The sequence below is a fragment of the Aquarana catesbeiana genome, linkage group LG02, assembly GCF_042186555.1.
Source record: "Aquarana catesbeiana isolate 2022-GZ linkage group LG02, ASM4218655v1, whole genome shotgun sequence".
In the NCBI taxonomy this organism is placed as follows: Eukaryota; Metazoa; Chordata; class Amphibia; order Anura; family Ranidae; genus Aquarana; species Aquarana catesbeiana.
This window is the reverse complement of record NC_133325.1, coordinates 22,248,231-22,265,730: the sequence shown is the minus strand read 5'-3', so window position 1 is coordinate 22,265,730 and position 17,500 is coordinate 22,248,231. Positions and strand designations below refer to the sequence as shown.

Below are 17,500 nucleotides of genomic sequence, written 5' to 3'. Positions count from 1 at the left end.
GATTTTACCTGTAATAAATGTCAGATATAAGCCGGGTCTTTCTATCTATACACACACACACACACACAACATGACATTTTGCCTTTTCCTTTCTGTTGGGTTGTATTACAAGGCGATCGTTCTTACAATAATTCTATGGATGACGCGGTGACATTACCGGGCACTGTGACTCTTGTTTGTTTCCTTCCACCAATCAGAAGGCTTGTTTTCCTTGGACCAATCAGATGTGACGTGACAGGTTCCACTATGACATCACAGTGTAAGGCAGGTAGTATAGGTGAGGTGAGTGGAGTGAAGGGCTGAGTTATACTAGGAGAGTGAGGAGGTAAGACATACATGATTAGTTCTCTTTGTACATTCTATGATAATGTGTTTTTGTATGGAGGAAATATGAGGAATAGCCCTTGTAGTAGTGTGTTCTCATCCTATGTGGAACTTATTATTATTATAATAATGTAACTTACAGTGAAGTTGCTCCCGAGCCTGCCGTGTTTCCTTCTCCTCCAGTCCCCTCTCACAGACGGGTCACTATCTCCGTACACTGAGCGTCCCCGGGACACTTTACCTGTCCTGGAACGAGGGGGGGGGGGGGCGAATACCGAGATAGCGAATAGGCGAGCCCGAGATGAGGGGGGGGGGTGATAGGTGGGGTGGTTGCCATGGTACCGCTGTTCCGTCAGATACGGTGTTCCCCGTCGGAATGGGTCACGGAAGTGACGTTCCGTCGCCGCCATCTTGCTACACCCCGCACTCCTCCGCATGGTTTCCTTTGAAAAAATAAGGGTGAAATGCAAAGCCCCGGTGGGTGTAACAAGATGTCCGCTTGCCCCCTTCTCGGCGCACCGATACTATAGATTAATGCGGGGTGTAGCAAGATGGCGACGACGGAACGTCACTTCCGTTACGGGGGGGGGTTGAGGTGACACAGCTGTACATTAATATTATAAGTCCAGGGGCTATTTAAAGATCCTTCCTGCAGCTGTGATCTCCTCCTCGCGCGGCGCGTGACAGGCAGGCGCACGCACGCGCGCGCGCCCCCGTGGAGCTCTAACGGTCACCTGAGGGATGTTTTTTTTTCTCTTCCCTGACCTCTGACGTCACAGTGTGCGAGGTGATAAATCTGAGCTGTGAGCGGAGTTTCTCTCACTCGCGTTTGGAGCTTAGAAGCGACAATAGGTTTGTGCTAACTACTGTGCCCTCCCCCTTTTTATTATATACATTTATTCATGAAATCTGATGGAAAACAGTCGAATTACATGAAATGGAGCACAATACAGATATTTATAACAATATTTAATAAAAAAAAAAAAAAAAAAACACGTGACAGTTTTTTTTGTTTGTTTTTTTGCAGGTATTTGAAATATACAATAATCCCTTTGCCATAAGGCGACATTAAACCACACACGTGTTTGGTTGCTGATCCATTGCAAAAAAGTCACTAAAAAAATGCATGCGATTTTGCGTTTTCCTGTTTACCTGACAGCCTGCAACCTGTAAAACAAAAAAGATATTCACCAGTCATTGCGTTTTTGATGCATTCTCAAAGAAGAGGTGCATTCTTGCTGCCGTTTTTTTTTTTAAACCAGGCATGCGTTTAACTGCTTTTATGCCCCTCCATTGCAAAAAATTAGATTTTTGCCACATTTTCAGTACGTTCCATGACATCAGCATTCTTAATATACATATATATTAAATAATATATGTTATATAATATAGGTATTATGCATGATAATATACATACAAATATATATATATATAACAACAATATTATACACACACATATATATATATATATATATATATATATACACACACAGATATATCTATAAATCTAAAAACAATACAACGCACAATAATTATCCGTGAGCACTATATGCGCTGTCCCTTTAAATGGAAGTTCTATAATTAAGTCTGTGCTCCTGGAGCATCCAAAAAATATATTATAGACAGTCGTAGAATAATGTGCGAAATACACATCATCCTCATCATCATCCTCATCATCATCTAGTGCAAAAAGTCCTTAGTGTGAAGCTCTGCCGGTGTAACGACACATTCGGCGAACCATCGCGGTTTGCTCCGTAAGTGACGTTCCGCTGACAAATTACGCCCTGAGCACGCGTAAGTACTCCATATGGGTTCCGCAAGTTTTGCCACAATAGCGACGAGTGAAACCATCAAGTAATGTCATGGAAGTGACGTTACACACGATACAAACACCGGGGCAGGGGAGCGCGCAACAGCAGAATCAATGTTAATTTATACGGTCACATTACACACAATACAAACACTGCAGATAGAATCCTGATTTATACCTTGACATTACACACAATACAAACACTGCAGATAGAATACTCATTTATACCTATATTTTACAAAGAGTGCAGAGTTCAGGAGTGCATTACACACAGAGTGCAGGTTTCAAGCGTGTATTACACACAGAATGCAGGGTTCAGGAGTGTATTACACACAGAGTGCAGGGTTCAGGAGTGTATTACACACAGAGTGCGGGGTTTAGGTGTGTATTACACACAGAGTGCAGGGTTCAGGAGCATGTTCCACACAGAGTGCAGGGTTCCAGAGTACGTTACACACATTGTGCAGGGTTCATGAGAAAATACTTTCAAAACATTTAGTAAAATAATACTAAAGCAGAACTCCAAGCAAGACAGTTTCAAATGGAATGGGGAAGGATTAGCACCTCAGTTTGGTTACTGATGTCAGCGACTCCACTGGAGGGATTCTGCTCACTTCCTCTCTTGCTGAGATGATAGGAAGTGAGGAGAAACTATCCCAGTCAGGACATAAAAAAAATGAAACCTTGCAAAGATTTGAACCCTCTCCCCACTCCATCCAAATCTAAAGAAAAACATTTTGAGCAGCGTTCTAATTTAAAATGTGTACTTAACCTTACTGTCTTTATTTTTCTTTATAGATTCAAATGCAAAGAAGATCGGTAGACGATCAAAGAGAGGAGAGCATAAGAAAAGCGAATACAGATAAAGTAAACCAAAATCAAGCAGCAATGAACACACAAGTGGACAAGGAGAGACGTGTGCCAGATCTCCTCCAGAACGTGTGGAGGGGGAATCAAGGGAGAGAGGAAGACCTGAGCATGAACCAAGAGGTATGTTAATCTGACAGAAACCGCTGCTTTTACAATTCAACATCTAAACATTTACACGGAGTTCTAAGGCCTCTATTTCACCGGTGGGTGTAACAAGATGTCCGCTTGCCCCCTTCTCAGTGTACCCTTACTGTGGAGGAGTGCGGGGTGTACCAAGATGGCGGCGACAAAATGTCACTTCCGTTATACATTCTGATTGGTCGCCAAATCTGACGGAGCACCCGCCGTCAAAAAGTGCCCGCGCATGCACGGAACAGAAGGGCGCTCAAGCTGAGTTGCCGAGCAACTGGAGTGACGTCCCATAGCACATGTGCATGCCGCAGGAGCCTTTTGTCGATGGGCAATACTATTTCTCGGCCAGAATTTAATGCTATGCAAACAGCAGAGGGACACCGTATTTGTCATATTGTGCCTCACTGTTGTGCCGCAGGTTTACAGCGAGGCACAATCTGACATGTTTGGTGTCCCTCCGCTCTTTGCATAACTTTCAATTGTGCCCGTGAAATGGCATCGCCCATCTAAAAAACCTGCGCTATGGTGACGTCACTCCAGTTGATCGGTAACTCAGCTGGAGTGCCCATCCATTCCGTGCATGCGCAGGCACTTTTCGACGGTGGGCACATATCGACAGATCACTGGCCCTGAGTGCTATACATGGGAGAATTGGGGGAGGAGTCACACAAGACTGATAGAAGGCGGCTCATTTATTTCAGGCACCGCGATCTCGCCCTACTTATTTGAATGGGCTAAAATCACGCCGGACAGCACCAGAAGTAGTGCACCAAAAACGCACAGCAACCGGATCACATAGTACTCTATACCGCGTGATCCGGTGCAGGGAAACGCATTGCGTTTGTGACCTGTGTTTGGGGGGAACGGCATTAAAGGTAACACACTGACACCCACTGCAGATGACGTTTTGAATGCAGTGCTGGAAATGTGGGATTCTCACACTGCGTTCTGCTGGGAACCGGCCAATAAAAGCAGCCGGACTCACACAGTGCGAAGTCATTATGTTATCCATACATAACCATTAACAACATTTAGTTGCAGACAGTTTAGGGAAAGAGGGAAAGCTCTGTGTCTGTTATCTGCAGCTAGACATGCAGTCAGGGCCGTCTTTAATATTGATTGGACCCTGGGCAAACGTTTTCTTGGGCCCTCCCGAATCCACTTGTCAACTATTTTCAGGTAGTATAGGCTCAAAGGGGCAGCTGCTTTGGGCCCCACAACAATGACTGGGCCCGGGGCAGCAGCCCCTTTTGCCCTGCCTAAAACACGGCCCTGCACGCCGTGCTTTTAGCAGCAGAAAATGACGCACTTTCCCTTTTCTTCCTGAAATGTTGGTTCTCATACATCCTCATGTTGGTTCTCACCCTTATGCTGGCATTCGTTGTTTGCATGCGTGGTCTGACAATCGTTAGTAAGCTGTCAAAGGTGGACACTGACATTCTGGGAATGTTGTAAGGCCTCATGCATGTGTGTCTATCAGGCTTAGGCTGGGGAGCGGGGAGATGTCGCTTCCTATATAATTGCCACTCGTGCATGAAGGAGAGAGAATCCATATAGTATAATACGTCTTATTGTAATAAAAGGTAAAACCACACTTACAATATTCCAGAGTTATAACCGCTTTGTGCAAACATCCTAAAAGTTCTTCCTATAGGGCAGTCGGCTCACTCCAGGAACTGACTTGGTTCTCACAACCTCACGTGCATTCCACCGTGCGTCAGACTGAACATCAACGCATTTCACCCCTCCCACAGGGCGTTATCGGGGGGGTGAAATGTGTCAAAGGTCGTTGATAACTCCCTGTGGGGGGCGAAACACGTCATCGTAGATTCCGGTTCCTCAGTGACGGAAGGTGGAACGCACGTGAGGTTGTGAGAACCAAGCCAGTTCCTGGAGTGAGCCGACTGCCCTATAGGTAGAACTTTTAGGATGTTTGCACAAAGCGGTTATAACTCTGGAATATTGTAATTGTGTTTTTAACCTTTTACTACAATAAACAAGACGTGCGTTGCACACAGAGTGCAGGGTGCAGGAGTTTGTTACACACAGTGCAGGGTTCACGAGTGCATTACACACAGAGTGCAGGGTTCACGAGTGCATTACACTCAGACTGCAGGGATCAGGAGTGCGTTACACACAGAGTGCATGGTTTAGGAATGTATTACACACAGAGTGCAGGGTTCATGAGTGTCTTAAACACACAGAGTGCAGGGTTCAGGAGTGCATTACAATCAGAATGCAGGGTTCAAGAGTGCATTACACACAGAGTGCGGGGTTCCAGAGTGCATTACCAGAGAGTGAGGGATTCCAGAGTATATTACAGACAGAGTGCGGGGTTCCAGAATGCGTTACACACAGAGTGCGGGTTTCCAGAATGCGTTACACACAGAGTGCGGGTTTCCAGAATGCGTTACACACAGAGTGCGGGGTTCCAGAATGCGTTACACACAGAGTGCGGGGTTCTAGAATGTGTTACACACAGAGTGCGGGGTTCCAGAATGTGTTACACACAGAGTGCGGGGTTCCAGAATGTGTTACACACAGAGTGCGGGGGTTTCAGAGTGCGTTACACACACAGTGCGGGGTTCCAGAGTGCGGAGTTCCGGAGTGCGTTACACACAGAGTGCGAGGTTCCAGAGTGCGTTACACACAGTGTACAGGGTTCACGAGAAAATGCTTTCAAGACATTTAATAATATAATACTAAAGCAGAACTCCGAGCAAGACAGTTTCAAATGGAGTGGGGAAGGGATTCCACTGGAGGGATTCTGCTCACTTCCTCTCTTGCTGAGATGATAGGAAGTGAGGAGAAACTATCCCAGTCAGGACATAAAAAAAAATGAAACCTTGGAAAGATTTGAGCCTTCTCCCCACTCCATCCAAATCTAAAGAAAAACATTTTGAGCAGCATTCTAATTTAAAATTTGTACTTAACCTTACTGTCTTTATTTTTCTTTATAGATTCAAATACTGGCACACGAAGAGAAGAAGAGGAGAAAAAAACAGTGGAAGGAAATGCAACGGAAAGATTTGGAGGATAAAAGGAAAGCAGCGGCAGCAATACGAGAGGAGAGACAAAGGGGGAAGAGAGAGATGGAGAAGGATAAAGAAGAGAAGTGGAAAGTAAGCGAGCAGATGAGACAGGAGAAGATCAATCGAGAGAGAGTGAAAAAACTGAAGGAGAAAGAAGAGGAAGAGACGAGACTGAAAGACAAGATGAATAGAGAGGAGTTGGAAAGGAGACTGTCAAGTCAAAGAGAGGCATTCAGGGACAGACAGTCGAAAGAGACAGAGATGAAATGGAAGAAAGAAGACCAGTTACTGAGCACGTTAATAGAGAAGGAGAAGGAAAGAGAAATGGAACAGAAACTTCAGGCCATAGGTAAACAATGTATCCTGGGACAAAGGAGACCAGTTAGAAAATCGAAAGAATACAAAACAGCATCACAGCTAAAAAAACAGAAGACGCCGAGGGCCCCTGAAGAACAGCACGCCCTTAAAAAACAGCGGGCCCCTGAAGAACAGCGGACCCCTGAAGAGCAGCGGGCCCTTGAAAAACAGCGGGCCCCTGAAAAACAGCGGGCCCCTGAAGAAATTGAAGAACAGTCGGCCCTTGAAGAACAGCGGGCCCTTGTAGAAATTGAAAAACAGCGGACCCTTGAAGAACAGCGGGCCATTGAAGAACAGCGGGCTCTTGAAAAGAAGCAGGCCCTTGAACAGTGGGCCCTTGAAAGACTGCAGGCCCTTGAAGAACAGCGGGCTCTTAAAGAACAGTGGGAGCAGGCCCTTCAAGAACAGTGGGAGCGGGCCTTTAAAAAACAGCGGGCCCTTAAAGAACAGCGGGCTCTCGAACAGCGGGCTCTTGAACAGCGGGCTCTTGAACAGCGGGCTCTTGAACAGCGGGCTTTTGAAGAATGGCAGGCTCTTGAAGAACGGCAGGCTCTTGAAGAACAGTGGCCTCTTGAAGAACAGCTGGCTCTTGAACAGCGGGCTTTTGAAGAATGGCAGGCTCTTGAAGAACAGCAGGCTCTTGAAAAATGGCAGGCTTTTGAAAAACAGGCCTTTGAAGAACAGTGGGCCCTTGAGGAACAGTGGGCTCTTGAACAGCGGGCTCTTGAACAGCGGGCTTTTGAAGAATGGCAGGCTCTTGAAGAACGGCAGGCTCTTGAAGAACAGTGGCCTCTTGAAGAACAGCTGGCTCTTGAACATCGGGCTTTTGAAGAATGGCAGGCTCTTGAAGAACAGCAGGCTCTTGAAAAATGGCAGGCTTTTGAAAAACAGGCCTTTGAAGAACAGTGGGCCCTTGAAGAACAGCAGGCTCTTGAACAGCAGGCTCTTGAACAGCGGGCTCTTGAAGAACAGTGGCCTCTTGAAGAACAGCTAGCTCTTGAACAGCAGGCTTTTGAAGAATGGCAGGCCCTTGAGGAACAGCGGGCTCTTGAACAGCGGGCTCTTGAAGAACAGTGGCCTCTTGAAGAACAGCTAGCTCTTGAACAGCAGGCTTTTGAAGAATGGCAGGCCCTTGAGGAACAGCGGGCTCTTGAACAGTGGGCTCTTGAACAGAGGGTTCTTGATAAACGGCAGACTCTTGAAGAACAGCAGGCTCTTGAAAAAAGGCAGGCTCTTGAACAACAGGCCCATGAAGAACAGTGGGCCCTTGAAGAACAGCAGCCCCTTAAAATACAGCGGACCCTTGAAGAACTGCAGGCTCTTGTAGAACATCATGCCCTTGAAATACAGCTGGCTCTTGAAGAACGACGGGCTCTTGAAGAACAGTGGGCTCTTGAAGAACGTCAGGCTCTTGAAGAATGGCAGGCTCTTGAAGAACGGTATGCTCTTGAAAAACGTCAGGCTCTTAAAAAACAGCAGACCAATGAAAAACGGCGGGCCCTTAAAATACAGCAGGCCCATAAAATACAGCGGGCAATTGAAGAACAGCAGGACCTTGAAATACAGCAGGCCCTTGAACAACTGCAGGCTTTTATAGAACAGCGGGCCCTTAAAAGACAGCAGGTAAGTAAGTATCCTGTTATATGGCGTGGTTACTTATAGTTAATTAGGTTGAAGAAAGTCACATGTCTATAAAGTACAGATTTTAACAAATTGCAGCAGAGGAACGGAGAACAAAACCCCCTAAATAGTGGGAGGCCATGTTCCCTCATTGGAGGGGGGGAATTAAAACTAATATTAATTTGCCCACTGTTAACCTACAGATCTCTTATAAATGTTCCTTTCCTGAAGAATTGAGGATTAGCAGTGATGGCAAAATCTGGTGCTGGCACTTATTCCAGGGGGATGAATAGGGATTAGGACATGGACCCTCTGGGCCCCATTTACTTACTTCCCAAGCACAAACTTTAATGTGCTATGTATAGATAGTATAGACGAGCCCCTAAGTCTCAGGGGGCCCTTTTGCAGGTGTAGAATTTGCACAAATGGTAGGCCTACCCCTGAATTATTTCCCCCCTCCTGTATTTGGGACCTTCAGATCTTTACTTTTTAAATACTTTTAGCAACTCTTTGTAAACATGCTTTGAAAAATCGAATATTAAAGCAGAACACCAAGCAAGACAGTTCATGGATTTAGGTTGGAATGGGGGAAGGGTTAGAACCTCAGTTGGATTTGTATTGCTGTCTGCAATCCTGATGGGAGGATTCCGCTTACTTCTTCTCCTCCTGGGAGGATATGAAGTAAAAGAAAACTTTCCCAGTCAGGACAAAGAGAACAGTAAATTCTTTTTAAAAGTTTGCACCCTTTCCCCACTCCATCCAAATCTAAAAGATAGAGTAGAGCTCCACTTTAGAATCTGTCCTTTTACTTACCTGTTTTATATTTTTTCTTAGACACAGGAAGGATGGCCGACTGAGGGAAAGAAGGAAGGACAGGAAGAAGAGGTCCGGCCAAGTAAACGAGACAAGAAATGGAAAAAATGGTGGGAATTAGATAAGATATTGAGAAAAAAGGACAAGAAAACAAGCAAAGAAAAAGAAAAGGCAAAAAAAGAGCATGGGGAAGTGTCATGGAAAACAAAAACCTGCGATATCAGACTATTCTGGATCCCCCCAGTAGGAAAAAAGAAAAAGGGCAATCTGAATATTGGTGTGCAACTGAACGAAGAACCTCCTTATGCTTTGTCTGGAAAGATACCGACAGATAACCCTTTATGTTTATGGTGTTGGTCTAGGATTGAAAAAGCATTCGGTTGCTGTTGCGAAAAAGCCATGAAAGGATTCAAGTGGATAGGCTGGAAATTGATGGAAAGAGTAAGTACTCTATAATATTATACTACTTAGGAAGTTACAGTATATGGCCACTTTAAGACCCGCTAATGTATATACAGGGCTGCTGATAGAAATCATGGGGGCCCGTACAGCCTACCTGTCGGGGCCTCCTTCAGCCCCATCCCTATCCCCTTCCAGGCTTTCAGCAGCTGCAGGAGGAAATTGGAGAGATCTGTTCCTCTAGATCAGTGTTTCTCAACATTTTACCAGTCATGGCGCGATATATTGCCTCTTCACTGCCTGTCAACTGCCTCTGAAAAGCGATCTGTGCCTGGATTGCTTTTCAGAGGAATGGTATTTTCTTGTTGGTATTCTGAACCGCTCTAAGAAAATCAGGTTGTGATCATACGGAAAAAGGGTATCAGGTTTAAAAGTAGTGTGTGTATACACACACGCATCTAAACACACATGTACGCACATATACACACACATATACATATAAATACACATAAATATACATACACATAGAAATACATACACATAAATACACACACATATACACACAAATACACACACACGTACATACACATATAAATACATACACATATACATACACATATAAATACATACACATAAATACACACACATATACATACACATATAAATACATACACATAAATACACACACACGTAAATATACACATATAAATACATACACGTAAATATACACACACATAAACGCACACACACAGACACATCTCTTAAATGGTAGCTGCTAAGGGGGACCTGCAGTTACACATGGCAGAGGTCATGAGGCTAGATTTACATAGCAGCAGGCAACTTTTTTTTTTGGGACAGGGGGACAAAAATAACAGCTGTCTGGCCATGCTTTCTCAACAGAATAGGCCCCTCACTTCTACTGTATATCCAAAATCCATGCATTTGAAGGGTCTTTGGTCCCCTCTCCTGAGGGGATAATGTGAGAATTTACCATTTACTATAGTTAGTTATATGCCTCTTCCCTGCCCTCTGATTTTGAGCACACACGTATACAGATGAATTATTCCACCTGGGAAGGTAATATGCAGGCCGGGACTTGAGCCAGCATGCGGAGCAGCCGCGGAAGTGACATGCACCCGAAATAGAAAAAATAGTCCCTCCCACATATCCACAAGAACATGAATACGGAGGTACCCAGAAAGAAGAAAAAAACCTCAGATAAGTCAGAGCGGGGAGAGGGGGATGCTGGCTGGAGAAAGACTTTTTTTTTTTATTCTGCATTCATTCTTTTATTCTCTGATTGCCGGGCCCCCCTGCTGGCTGGCTGGGCCCGGTACAACAGGGCCAGTTGTACTGGCTTATCAGCAGCCCTGTGTACATATATGTTTCGGGTTTCAAGTGATATACCGGGATGATGCCTGCATCTGCACGTAGCAGGCCGACCTCCTCTGTATAGAAAACTTCCTGATAAAAATTGGCATTTTTGGGGAAACACGTAGATCATAAATGACATAAAGTCCTAAACTAATAGGTATTGCAGAAGTGACAGGCTATGATATAGCTGAAAGGTGATACTCCTGTGTTATGTCCACTAATAAATCCTTTTCTTTACTACAGTGTGTCTTTGGCTGCATCTCAAAATGCTTCTATATGAAAAAGGACGATGAATCAGACGAGGAAGAGGAATCGGAAGAGGAGCGAAGCAGGGGAAAGAGGAGCGAAGCAGGGGAATAGAGAGGGGGCAGGTAGAGATAGGGGGCAGGGAGAGAGAGAGGCAGGGGGAGATAGAGGGGGCAGGGATAGAGAGGGGGTAGGGAGAAAGAGGGGCAGGGAGAGAGAGAGAAGGGGGAGGGAGAGAGAGACAAGGGAGAGAGAGGGGGTAAGGAGAGATAGAGGGGGTAGGGAGAAAGAGGGGCAGGGAGAGAGAGAGAGAGGGGCAGGGAGAGAGAGAGGGGGACAGGGGGAGAGAGAGAAAGGGCAGGGAGGGAGAGAAAGAGGGCAGGGAGAGAGAGAGAGAGAGAGAGACAGGGGAGAGAGGGGGTAAGGAGAGAAAGGGGGAAAGGGGAGGAGAGAGGGGGACAGGGATAGAGAGGGGGGCAGGGAGAGAGAGGGAGGTAAGGGGAGAGAGAGGGGGCAGGGAGAGAGGGGGGCAAGAGGGGAGAGAGGGGGTAAGGAGAGAAAAGGGGAATGGGGAGAGAGGGGGACAGGTATATAGAGGGGGCAGGGAGAGGGAGGCAAGGGGAGAGAGAGGGGCGAAGGGGAGAGAGGGAACTGAGAGAGAGAGAAGGGGCAGGGAGAGAGAGAGGGGGCAGGGAGAGAGACAATGGGCAGGGAGAGGGCAGGAAGAGAGAGGGCAGCAGGGGGAGAGAGGGGGCAGGGAGAGAGATGCAGGGGGAGATAGAGGGGACAGGGATAGAGAGGGAATAGGGAGAGAGAGGGGGGCAGAGAGAAGGGCCAAGGAGATAAAGGGGGCAGGGGGAGAGAGAGGGGGGCAGGGAGAGAGGGGGGAAGGGGAAAGGAGGGCGGCAGAGAGAGAGAGGGGGACAGAGGGAGAGAAAGAAGGGGCAGGGAGAGAAAGAGGGGGACAGGGGGAGAGAAACAAGGGGCAGGGAGAGAGAGAAGGGGGAGAGAGGGGTACAGGGAGAGAGAGGGGCGGGGAGAGAGAGAAGGGGCAAGGAGAAGGGGGGCAGGGAGAGAGGCAGGGGGAGATAGAGGGGGGCAGGGATAGAGAGGGGCAGGGAGAGAGAGGGAGGCAAGGGGAGAGAGAGGGGGCAGGGAGATAGGGAGGCAAGGGGGGAGAGAGGGGGTAAGGAGAGAAAAGGGGAATGGGGAGAGAAGGGGACAGGTATATAGAGGGGGCAGGGAGAGAGAGGGAGGCAAGGGGAGAGAGAGGGCAAAGGGGAGAGAGGGAACTGAGAGAGAGAGGGAAAGAGGGAGAGAAAGAAGGGGCAGGGAGAGAGACAATGGGCAGGGAGAGGGCAGGAAGAGAGAGGGCAGCAGGGGGAGAGAGGGGGCAGGGAGAGAGATGCAGGGGGAGATAGAGGGGACAGGGATAGAGAGGGAACAGGGAGAGAGAGGGGGGCAGAGAGAAGGGCCAAGGAGATGAAGGGGGCAGGGTGAGAGAGAGGGGGGGCAGGGAGTGAGAGGTGAGGGCAGGGAGAGAGAGAGAGAGGGGGGAAGGGGAAAGGAGGGCGGCAGAGAGAGAGGGGGAGACAGAGGGAGAGAAAGAAGGGGACAGGGGGAGAGAGACAAGGGGCAGGGAGAGAGAGAAGGGGGAGAGAGGGGGACAGGGAGAGAGAGGGGCGGGGAGAGAGAGAAGGGTCAAGGAGAAGGGGGGCAGGGAGAGAGGCAGGGGGAGATAGAGGGGGGCAGGGATAGAGAGGGAACAGGGAGAGAGAGAGGGGGCAAGGAGAGGGGGGCAGGAAGAGAGAGGGAGGGGGGAAGGGGGAGAGAGGGCGGCAGAGAGAGAGAGGGCGGGACAGAGGGAGAGAGAGGGGGCAGGGGGAGAGAGAGGGGGCAGGGAGAGAGACAAGGGACAGGGGGGGAGAGAGAGAGAGAGAGAGAGGACAGGAAGAGAGAGGGAATTATTTTTACAATGTTTTATTATATTTGCTTTGCATGTATGGTATGTGTTATGTATTACTGTTATACTGTAATGTTGTTTTATTGTTAACCATCATTTGCTTAGCAGGTATGCCATCCAGCTGCCGCACGGATTTATTTATCTTGACAGCAACAGCGTTTGCTCCCACGATACGTAAATCAGCGACTCCAGCGCTGTAGTAGGTGCTTTCACCACCACAGTTAAAAAAAAGAGCATATATGCCGAAGCATGGGGGCAGGGGTGGAGGAGCAATTTGCTCCTAACATTAGGGGCGGATTGCCCCCATGCTTCGGGATATATTTTTTAGGCACAGATTGCGTTAAAAAAAAAATTATTTTTACTGTTTTATTGTATTTGCTTTGCAAGTATGGTATGTATTACTGTTATACTGTAATGTTGTTTTAATGTTAACCATCATTTGCTTACTAGGTACGCCATTCAGCTGCAGCGTGGATTTATTTATCTTGACAGCAACAGCGTTTGCTCCTATGATACGTAAATCAGCGGCTCCAGCGCTGTAGTAGGTGATTTCACCACCACAGTTAAAAAAAGAGCATATATGTTGAAGCATGGGGGCAGCAGGGGTGGAGGAGTGATTTGCTCCTAACATTAGGGGCGGATTGCCCCCATGCTTTGGCATATATTTTTTAGGCACAGATTGCATTAAAAAATGTTTTATTTTTACTATGTTTTATTGTGTTTGTTTTGCAGGCATGGTATGCATTACTGCTATACTGTAATGTTGTTTTATTGTTAACCATCATTCAGGGCCGGTGCTACCACTAGGCGGACTAGGCAACCGCCTAGGGTGCCCGACCACTGGTTATTCTACTTCCGCACATGTGAAGCAACGCCGCACCCCCCCCCCCCTCTCTCTCTCTCCCTGATCCCCCCTCAAAGCAGCGATTACAGCTAAAGGTTAGGTAACCTAAATTAACAAAGTTGCAGATCTGTCACATTTAAAAAGTAAGGGCACCCCTATATTTACCACCATGTCAAATCCATGAAGTTAGAATCCTGTGTTCCAGATCAGGTGCCAATGACTTGAACCTTATTATGGAGTATGCAGGTGGAACCCGCCTTTATATAAACCTTTAGGCTCGGTTCACACTGGGACAACTTGTCAGGCGACCTAGGTCGCCTGACAAGTAGCGTCCCGTTCAGTACAATGGAACCGTTCTAATCGGAGCGACGCAAGTCGCTCCGACTTAGAAAAAGGTTCCTGTACGACTTCGGGGGCAACTTGGGGCGACTTGCATAGACTTCTATACAGAAGTCTTTATGCAAGTCGCCCCGGCAGTCGTGTGCAGGTCGCCTCGATGAGGCGACCTGCAAGTCGTGCCGCCTCTGGTATGAACCGAGGCTAAAGATCTAGGGCTGTCTTTCTCAACCTTTCCAAGACAGAGCAACCCCTAAACTTTCTGCTCCAAAGGGAACTCTTTGATAAAAATGAACTAGATCTATAACTCATGATACATAAGTGTGATGGTCAATGGGAAGAATGTTCCTTACACTTGTGGTCAGTGGGAAGAATTACCAAAATCAATGGTGACAGTGCGAACTTATCTGAGAGGCAGAAATTGCTTATTGCTGAAGGAACCCCTAGCAACCTGTGGAAGAGCCCTAGGGTTCCATGAAACCCTGATCTAGGGCCTGATACGTGTGGTGTCATCTTGGCTCTCAGAGGGCCCCATAAAGAAGGTTGTGGGTGAGGGAATTTAACCACTTGCCAACCGCCCCATAGCCAAATGACGGCTGCAGGGCGGCTGGATAACTCTGGGATCACGTCATATGACGTGATTCCAGAAAACTGCTCCCGCGCGCCCCCTGGGGCGCGCACACGGGAACATCCGTGACCGCCGGGTCCCACGGATCACGGTAAACGGCCGCTGATCGCGGCCGTTTACCATGTGATCGCTCCGTCAAATGACGGAGCGATCAGATGTAAACAAACCGGCGTCATTTCATGACGCCGGTTCCTCCCTCCCCTCTCTGTACCGATCGGTACAGAGGGGGAGAGATCGGATGGGAGCCGCACTGTGGGCTGGATGTGTAGTGCCCACAGCGCAGCTCAGTGACATGTACAGTCACCTCCATCCCTCCATGCTCAGCCATCCCCCCCATGCTCTGCAATGATCCTGTGCAATACTCTGCAATGATCCTGTGCAACCCTGTGCAAAACTCTGCAATGATCCTGTGCAACCCTGTGCAATACTCTGCAATGACCCTGTGCAATACTCTGCAATGACCCTGTGCAATACTCTGCAATGACCCTGTGCAATACTCTGCAATGACCCTGTGCAATACCCCGCAATACTCTGCAATGCTCCACAATAGTCTGCAATACTCTGCAATACCCCGCAATACTCTGCAATGCTCCGCAATTGTCTGCAATGCTCCGCAATGCCCCGCAATGCCCTGCCATACTCGGATACCCAGCCATACTTTGCCATGATCAGCCATACTCGGCTATACTCAGCCATACTCAGCCATATTCAGCTGTACTCGGCCTCTGTATGTGGCCAGGCTGTGGAAGTCTCACACATGTGATATCGCCGTACTCAGGAGGAGTAGGAGAATCTATTTTGGGGTGTCATTTTTGGTATGTACATGCTATGTGTTAGAAATATTGTATAAATGGACAACTTTGTGTTAAAAAAAATGCGTTTTAACCACTTCCCGCCTGCCGGCCGTCATACGACGTCCTTGATTTTGTGCGGGGATATCTGAATGATGGGTGCAGCTACAGGCATCATTCAGATATCAGCTTTTTCAGCCGGCGATTCCCTACACCATAGGAATGATCATAGCGGCTTTTCCACTGCTTGATCGTTCTTATGGGAGGCGAGAGGGGACGCCCCCCCCCTCTCACCGCCCTCAGGTGCTTCTACCGACTCACCGCTACGATCGAAGCCAGGATCTTTTTTTTTTTTTTTTTTTTTTTTATTTCAGGCTTCCCAGCCTAGAGGTGAGATGTGGGGTCTTATTGACCCCATATCTCACTGTAAAGAGGACCTGTCATGCCATATTCCTATTACAGGGGATGTTTACATTCCTTGTAATAGAAATAAAAGTGATCAAAAAAATTATTTTTTTGGAAAAAAGCCTCAAACTAAAATAAAGTAAAATGAACAATAAAAAAAAAAAAAAAATTTCCCCGTGTCCCCATGTGCTCGCAGTCAGAAGCGAACGCATACGTAAGTTGCACCCACATATGAAAATGGTGTTCAAACCACACATGTGAGGTATCCCTGTGATCGGTAGAGCAAGAGCAATAATTTTGGCCCTAGACCTCCTCTGTAACGCACAACATGTAACCAGTAAAATTTTTTAAAGCGTCTCCTATGGGGATTTTTAAGTAGCGAAGTTTGGCGCCATTCCACGAGCGTGTGCAATTTTGAAGGGTGACATGTTAGGTATCTATTTACTCGGCGTAACTTCATTATTCACATTATGTAAAAACATTGGGCCAACTTTACTGTTTTGTTTTTTTTGAAAGCACAAAACTGTTTTTTTTTTAAAAAAGTGTTCGAAAAATTGCTGCGCAAATACCGTGCGAGATAAAAAGTTGCAACGACCGCCATTGTATTCTCTAGGGTCTTTCTAAAAAAATATATATAATGTTTTGGGGTTCTGTGTCATTTTCTAGCAAATAAATGATGATTTTTACATGTAGGAGAGAAATGTCAGAATTGGCCTGGGTGCTCCAGAACGCCTGAAGGTGCTCCCTGCATGTTGGGCCTCTGTATGTGGCCACGCTGTGTAAAAGTCTCACACATGTGGTATCTCCATACTCGGGAGTAATAGCAGAATGTGTTTCTGGGTGTGATTTGTGGTATGCATATGCTGTGTGTGAGAAATAACCTGCTAATATGACAATTTTGTGAAAGAAAAAAAAAAATCTTGATTTTGCAAAGAATTGTGGGAAAAAAATGACAACTTCAAAAAATTCATCATGCATCTTTCTAAATACCTTGGAATGTCTTCTTTCCAAAAAGGGGTCATTTGGGGGGTATTTGTACTTTTCTGGCATGTTAGGGTCTCAAGAAATGAGATAGGCCTTCAGTACTTCAGGTGTGATCAATTTTCAGAGATTGGCACCATAGACTCTATAACTTTCACAAAGACCAAATAATATACACCACCGATTTGGGTTATTTTTACCAAAGATATGTAGCGGTATAAATTTTGGCCAAAATATATGAAGAAAAAATTACTAATTTGCAAAATTTTATAACAGTAACGAAGAAAAATGCATTTTTTTTTACAGAATTTTCGGTCTTTTTTCTTTTATAGCACAAAAAATAAAGAACCCAGCGGTGATTAAATACCACCAAAAGAAAGCTCTATTTGTGTGAAAAAAAGGACAAAAAAATTCATTTGGGTACAGTGTTGCATGACTGAGTAATTGTCATTCAAAGTGTGAGAGCACCGAAAGCTGAAAATTGGTCTGGTTATTAAGGGGGTTTAAGTGCCCAGTGGTCAAGTGGTTAAAAATCTCACCAAATGGTTAGAAATCAATCATTCCACTGTAATGCC

General features: G+C 46.6%; 2 protein-coding genes and 1 long non-coding RNA gene across 18 annotated transcripts in view; 2 read left to right on the top strand and 1 right to left on the bottom strand.

The window, feature by feature from the left end:
• Positions 1-17,500, bottom strand: part of LOC141126696 (uncharacterized) — an 885,136-nt gene that overhangs the window by 37,959 nt on the left and 829,677 nt on the right. For 9 of the 13 annotated variants that reach the window (XR_012241431.1, XR_012241433.1, XR_012241434.1 and 6 more), the window contains 2 exons: positions 465-1,491; positions 158-309 (listed from right to left, as the gene is read on the bottom strand). This is a non-coding gene — a long non-coding RNA (uncharacterized lncRNA). Of the gene's footprint in view, positions 1-126; positions 310-464; positions 1,492-17,500 lie in introns of all 13 variants that reach the window. The other 4 variants (XR_012241435.1, XR_012241429.1, XR_012241437.1 and 1 more) reach the window with 3 other exon arrangements.
• On the top strand, positions 267-11,127 carry LOC141126695 (uncharacterized). 3 transcript variants are annotated; one of them, XM_073612663.1, is made up of 5 exons: positions 267-325; positions 2,933-3,124; positions 6,097-8,148; positions 8,980-9,399; positions 10,975-11,127. In XM_073612663.1, the coding sequence occupies exons 2-5, from the start codon at positions 2,939-2,941 to the stop codon at positions 11,089-11,091; spliced, it is 2,775 nt and encodes a 924-aa protein (XP_073468764.1). In that variant the 5' UTR covers positions 267-325; positions 2,933-2,938; the 3' UTR covers positions 11,092-11,127. The 3 variants fall into 3 exon arrangements, with proteins under 3 accessions (XP_073468764.1, XP_073468765.1, XP_073468763.1); XM_073612662.1 differs by lacking the exon at positions 267-325 and adding an exon at positions 858-1,176; XM_073612664.1 differs by lacking the exons at positions 267-325; positions 10,975-11,127 and adding an exon at positions 846-1,176 and having other exon boundaries at positions 6,097-8,152; positions 8,980-9,131.
• Positions 12,901-17,500, top strand: part of LOC141126694 (uncharacterized) — a 19,302-nt gene continuing 14,702 nt past the window's right edge. For both annotated transcript variants that reach the window (XM_073612657.1, XM_073612661.1), the window contains exon 1: positions 12,901-12,982. In XM_073612657.1, the coding sequence (XP_073468758.1) occupies positions 12,953-12,982 (30 nt within the window). In that variant the 5' untranslated portion in view covers positions 12,901-12,952. The remainder of the gene's footprint in view (positions 12,983-17,500) is intronic.